Genomic DNA, 6,232 nt, shown 5'->3' on the forward strand with positions numbered 1-6,232 from the left:
GTTTTTTCCAGGCTGCTTGTGAGGCCAAACAATTTTGATGCTTCAGTGAAGCGATCTACTATTCACTGGAGATCTCCCTCTATGTGTGCTAGGAGGGTACGATCATCAGCAAAGAGTGCTTCTCATATTAGTAGTTCTGTTACTTTTGTTTTTGCTTTAAGCCTTGTAAGATTGATGTATATCAATCTGTATCTGATGTATATGCCACTGTTGAACCATCTGTAGCATGGTTGAGAACTTGGGTGAAGAAGAGGTTGAACAGTACAGGGGCAAGGACACAGCCTTGTTTGACTCCATTTGAAATGGGAAAGGAGTCAGTGAGATCGCCATTAAAAAGTACCTGACCTTGCATCCCCTCATGGAATAAATGAATAATCTTTGCCAGTTTTGGTGGGCAACCAAATTTGCTGAGGATCATCCATAATCCTTCTCTACTGACTGTATCAAATGCTTTTGTGAGATCAATGAAAACACTTAACAGATTCATGTTTGTTCGATACATTTTTCTTGTATTTAAAGTCCCTTAGTCCTTTAAGGGAATAATATACTACAACTTGCCACCTTAAATGGAATTACCCAGACACTTCAATTTAACACACTGGATTAGATAAAACATTAAAACAAATGTATTAACTCAAAGAGATGGATTTTAAATGAGTACAAGTGAGGAGGCATAAGAATTGGAAATGGTTACAAGAAAAATAAAGATAAAACACTGTCTAGTGCCTAACTTAACAATCTATATTAGATCCAAGCAACGTTTCTCACCACATGCTTCCAGCAGTATTACTGACCAATGTCTAGGTAAGGACTCCTCTCCAGAGTCCAACGGCTGCTTCTTTTCTCTTCTCAGGTGCAAAGAGTGAGATAGACAGGGAGAGAAAAGAGAGGCGCCTTTGGGGTATTTGCCCCTCCTTTTATAGTTTCAGTCCCCCTCATGTAAAGCATTTGCAGCTGAGAACCAGGAACCAAAGAGCCTGTGTGGAAAAATGTTCCCTGCTGGGTTTTTTTCACCTATATATGCTCACATGCAGGTTTCCTTTTGTTTCCTCCCTTTTCCCCTCTCTGCTTGATGACTTTGTTTGCAGCTTAAATGCAAATTAAGGCAAACACACACTCCTTTGTTCAAGACAGGTCTGTTTGACCAGTTTGATGCTATGTGAGACTGAACATGCATTTTTAATATCATAAAGGGGGGAATTTATAACTTTGCACATAATGCGGATGCACACATTTTACCATGGTATTACTGATCAGCAAGTTATACGTTTTCAGATAATACCTCGCAAGGCATACCGTGTACAAATATTATTACAGTAGTGTATAGGGCAGTGGTAGGCAACCTGCGGCCCGCCAGACAGTTTGTTTCCATTTGCACAGCCACCCGAAGCTCCCAGTGGCCGTGGTTCGTCGTTCCCAGCCAATGGGAGCTGTGGGAAGTGGCGCGGGAATGTTTGAAGGGATGTTTCCCTTTGCCCCATGTTCGATTTTTTTTTTTTTTTTGCTCATTTATCTTCACTTCTCACAGAGCCTTCCATATGTAAATATATTTACCGTTGCTGTTGTATTTGAGGGGAAAACAGCTCGATTTCCTCACTGAAGTCCATGTAAATGATTCTGTAATAAAGTACATTTCTTGTAAGTGATCCCATACGAATGAATTACTTATTAAAGCTGAGTGCATGAAATAATGAATCGGCATCTTATTGTGTTTTCTTCCTTTGCAGTCTTCCCTGCAGGCATTTTGCAACCACCTTTCTTCAGTGCCTCTCAATCCAAATCACTGAATTATGGTGGCATTGGTATGGTCATTGGCCATGAAATCACTCATGGATTTGACGACAATGGTAAGGTTCAGGGTTTTTATTTTTTGTAGACATTACATTATTGACTGCATACTTTGCAGTCTAGTCATTCAAGGTAGAAGATAAAAAGACGATGCTTCTAGGACCCAATCATATTTTCTTGTGATTTGCACTGGGGTATTCTCTGAGAGCAACAGAGGTAGCCTCAGGGCTGCAACAGTAGCAGGGGCGCCGGAACAGGAGGGTCCAGGGGGCCATGGCCCCACCATTTTGAAAAGTGAGGAGGCGGGGTCTTGGGGAGAAGAGGCAGCATGAAGGCGGGGCCTTAAGGGGAAGGGGCACTATAGGTGGCGGGACCATGGTTCAGGCACTGGTGCCCCCTCTCCCTCACTTTTAAGAAGCTTATGTCACTCTTGAGCAGTAGCACAGCAAAGCACATGCGCTCCCTCCATCATGGTTTTTTGATCAGTGGATCTCCTGCTTTTCCCCCAGGCTATTCCCAAAGCCCCTTGTATGCTGTTGCGGAGAGAGCCTTATGTTGTAGGCAACAGTACCTGTCCTTCCTGGCTAGAACACAGGCTTGTTTTGAAAGAAGAAAAGGGCATCATTTCTGTGATTGCTTCATTACAGAAACACCTATTTTCATGGATAATTATACTGTAATATATTTTCTTCTAACTGAGAAAGTAACTTTTATTGCCCTTCATTACTGCATCATCAGCTTGTTTCTTACATACATCATTCTGTGCACATATCATTACAGGTAGAAATTTTAATGAAAATGGGGACCTCATGGACTGGTGGACGCAAGAATCAGCACAACATTTTAAGGATCAGTCCCAGTGTATGGTATACCAATATGGAAACTTTTCGTGGGACCTAGCAGGTGGAAAACATGTAGGTCATTCATAATTTCTGTCTGTACAATGTCATTTTAAATGAAGTAAAATGGACATTTAAGGCCCAATCCCACAAACTCTTATTCATGAGAGTAGTGCCATTGAGGTGTATGGCCCAGATTAGCCCCCCTCAGAAAAACCTATGGAAGGAGATTTTGGTGGATGACATCTCCAAGAAGATCACATACATACTGTCTGTCCCAGCAGGGGTCAGGGTTTACCCCCCTTTGTAAGACCATGGTTTGTGACTGCAAATCTGCACCAGCATTGGGCCCTGAAAGCCCTCCCCTCCCCCTTCAACTTTCTGGTAGAACAGGAAAGATAATCTGCTATATTTTTGGCTTCATTTCCTTGGAGCTGGAGGTGGGGATAATGTACCTCCCAGTCTAAACTCACCCTGCCTGCTACTTTCCCTAGCCCACTCAGTCTCTCCCCCTGCATTGTCAGCAGCACAGATCCCAACCCACATAGAGACAGGCCTCCAATGCATCTGGAGAGAGCTATGGTATTCATCACTATAGTATCTTGAGTCCTGAATAAATAGAGGCTTGCAGGTTCAGGCCCTTAGGCTGTTCGTGTTTGTTTAACATTCCATTAACTCATAAAAGCAGGTGACAATAACATCTGTCTTCTTTTTTTTAACTGAATATGGGTCCAGCCCATTTAACTCAAATGGCAAAATTTCCAGTTGAAGCAGTATTGAAGGATACTCAGTCATATCAGTGTATTTCTATTTCTCTTATAAACAGAGACCTACATTAGCACATTTTTCTTCCATTGCTGCAGTCTCCTCTACTCCTTTGGTCTGGAATTTGCTTAGAGTCTAAGCAGAGCTGTGACCCCTTCAAAGTTCAATTGGAATAGCTTCATGAATTTGTCAGAACCATTTTGCATATATTCACACAGGGGTGGCTCCAGGCACCAGCGCCCCACGCGCATGCCTGGGGCAGCAAGCCGCAGGGGGCGGCCTGCCAGTTGCCGTGAGGGCGGCAGTTAGGCTGGCTTTGGTGGCATGCCTGCGGGAGGTCTGCCGGTCCCGTGGCTTCAGTGGCAATTCCGCGGTGGGTACGCCGAAGGCGCAGGACCGGCGGACCTCCCGCAGGCATGCCGCCGAATCCGCATTACCAGTGGACCTCCCACAGGTGTGCCACCAAAAGCCGCCTGACTGCATACATACATAGAGCTGCCCTTGTATTCACAGGCTGTGAAGTTAAGCAAAGGTGGCATTCAAACAATTGTCTCTCTCTCATAGAGGAAGCGTCTTACAGTTAAAGACCTGGATTAGGATTTAGGGTTATGTGGGTTCTAATCTTGGATTTGCTGATTTCCTTGTGTGATCTTGGGCAAATCATATAAGCTCTCTTTGTCCCCAGTCCCCATCTGTAAAACCGAGATAACATCACTTCCCTACTTCATCAGGATGTTGTGAGAATGAATTCATTAATGTATGTGAGGCACTCAGATATCACCACAGAAAAGCCGATAAATAACTGTTAACTCTCATGGATCTACAATCCCTGATTTGGAATGCATACATTTGCATGGATTTGTACAAAGTTTGGTGGTTCACTAGAACAGCAGCCATATCCTGTGACTTGTCCCACACAACTTATCCCAGTGAACCTCCTTCAAACTAAAAATGCACTGAAAAAAAAAGCATCCTCCTAACCAAACAGCGCAAAGAAATGTTGACACAGAAAGAGCCCTAATAATCTAAGCTAGTTGAGAAAGGCAGATAGAACTAGACAGAGGTAAAGCAGACTTTGAGTGTCTCTGCAGTTCCAAGCTTGCATTTCTCACAGTTCAAAGACTGAGTTTCAATGCTCTTTCATCTGAAGTCTCTGCTGAGCTGCCTGCATTCTCGGTGGACAGCTTGTAAAGGCTTGTACTGCACTAATGTGCTTTCCAGTTTGCGTTGCTGTTTCTTTCACAGAGAAGGTCACACAGCAAACGAGCATGAGCCCCTGAAACACTGTTGGACAGTAAACGGGTGGAAGGTGTTTACAATAGCACCCAATTCCATTGTGAAAGGCCAGTTCTTACAACATCTATCTTGTTTATTTTGGACTTCTCTGGATAACCACATGCAGTGTTCAGCAGTGCTGAAAGCTATTTGTATAAAGAGCAGAGTTTCAATGGGATAGAACCTCCTGCTGTAAGTGATGCATGAGGGGTTGCTCCCAGCTGTACCTTTGACTCTTATTGTCTCTTTGTTGACAGCTGACAAGTCTGTTCATTTTCATACAGAACATGCAAAGACAAACTCCCATCCTGAGGAGTTTTCAATCTAACAGCTCTACCAATAAGATCACCAGAATCATTTTAAAATCATTTCGGGGAAATAACAGTGCAGATTTTTGTTCTGATATTTATCCACCCTCAGAATTGAATCTAATGATGAGTTGCAGCTTTATGACTTCAGATGACATGCAGCTTTGGATTAAGGACTGGCAACGTTTTTCAATAAAAATAAAGAGCCAGGTTCTCTACTAGCATAACTCCATTATCTTTAGTGTTAATATGCTGATTTACACCCACTGAGGATCTGTCCCAGCATGTTGATTAGATCATGAAGCTAAGGGGCCACCCACCTTGCCTGATATCCAGCAAAATTCCTAGTAAGGTTCCAGCAGATTTGCCAGTCTTGGTTCTGTTAACTGATGTCTTCCAACATCATGAAGTCTGGATCTTCCCTGCTTCATGGGTTTCCAGTGTATTCTGGCCACCACTGGCCTGGAGACCTTGAGCAATGATGATAAAACCACACTGAGCCCAACAGAATCAGCCAGACCCAGTGTTGAGATTATAGCAAAAGTAAGGAGGATGGGTTTGAGAAAGATAAGAAGCTGGATGTTAAGGACACAAAGAACAAGAAAGTGAATTAATCAGCAGACATCAGAAAGTCTGGGCAAGAAAGATATGACAGCCATAAAATGCTCATTGTATCGAGAGGGAGGGAATTAGGGTTTGGAGACAAGAGAGGCAGACAATATTCAGATGCATTAACATAAATCTTCTGTTAAATATTCAAATTTGGGAGGGCTTGCTTGAAACTTTTGCCATTCACTCGTCTCAGCTTTGGAACCTGAGACCTCTAGTCAAGGCCAAAGTGGGTAAATAAACAGGAGATATTCAGAAGTTTAGCACTGTAATTCCCAGGATAGAGAAGCTTTTCCTGCGAGAAAACCTGCAACTTTTTCATTTCTCTTTTTGCAGTTGAGTGGAATCAATACTCTGGGAGAAAACATTGCTGATAATGGGGGTGTTAGACAAGCTTATAAGGTGAGAAAGATCCATTTTCTCTCTGTCCTCACAGTTGAGATTATTACTGTTGAAACAAATTTATTAAAGTGCCTTGGCGGGGGGAAGCAGTTTTTATGTGGCAAAGACGGAACGACACTTTACTGTAATTCTCTGTCACCGAGTCAGCTTCTAAAACAACGGAAACCTTATTACCTTTTGTTCAGTATATTACTCACTTTAGGGAAGGGATTCTCTATTCCTAGTGCTGTTTCATTTATTATTGCC

At 42.9% G+C, this 6,232-nt stretch overlaps 1 protein-coding gene across 1 annotated transcript in view; it reads left to right on the forward strand.

Annotated features, from left to right (window-relative positions):
- The window catches only part of MME (membrane metalloendopeptidase), a 65,661-nt gene that overhangs the window by 47,410 nt on the left and 12,019 nt on the right, over positions 1-6,232 (forward strand). The window contains exons 18-20 of the mRNA XM_026649871.1: positions 1,728-1,847; positions 2,569-2,702; positions 5,921-5,986. Of these exons, the coding sequence (XP_026505656.1) occupies positions 1,728-1,847; positions 2,569-2,702; positions 5,921-5,986 (320 nt within the window). The remainder of the gene's footprint in view (positions 1-1,727; positions 1,848-2,568; positions 2,703-5,920; positions 5,987-6,232) is intronic.

The sequence above is a fragment of the Terrapene carolina genome, unplaced genomic scaffold (genome assembly GCF_002925995.2).
Source record: "Terrapene carolina triunguis isolate 2854851 unplaced genomic scaffold, T_m_triunguis-2.0 Scaffold88, whole genome shotgun sequence".
NCBI classification, from domain to species: Eukaryota; Metazoa; Chordata; order Testudines; family Emydidae; genus Terrapene; species Terrapene triunguis.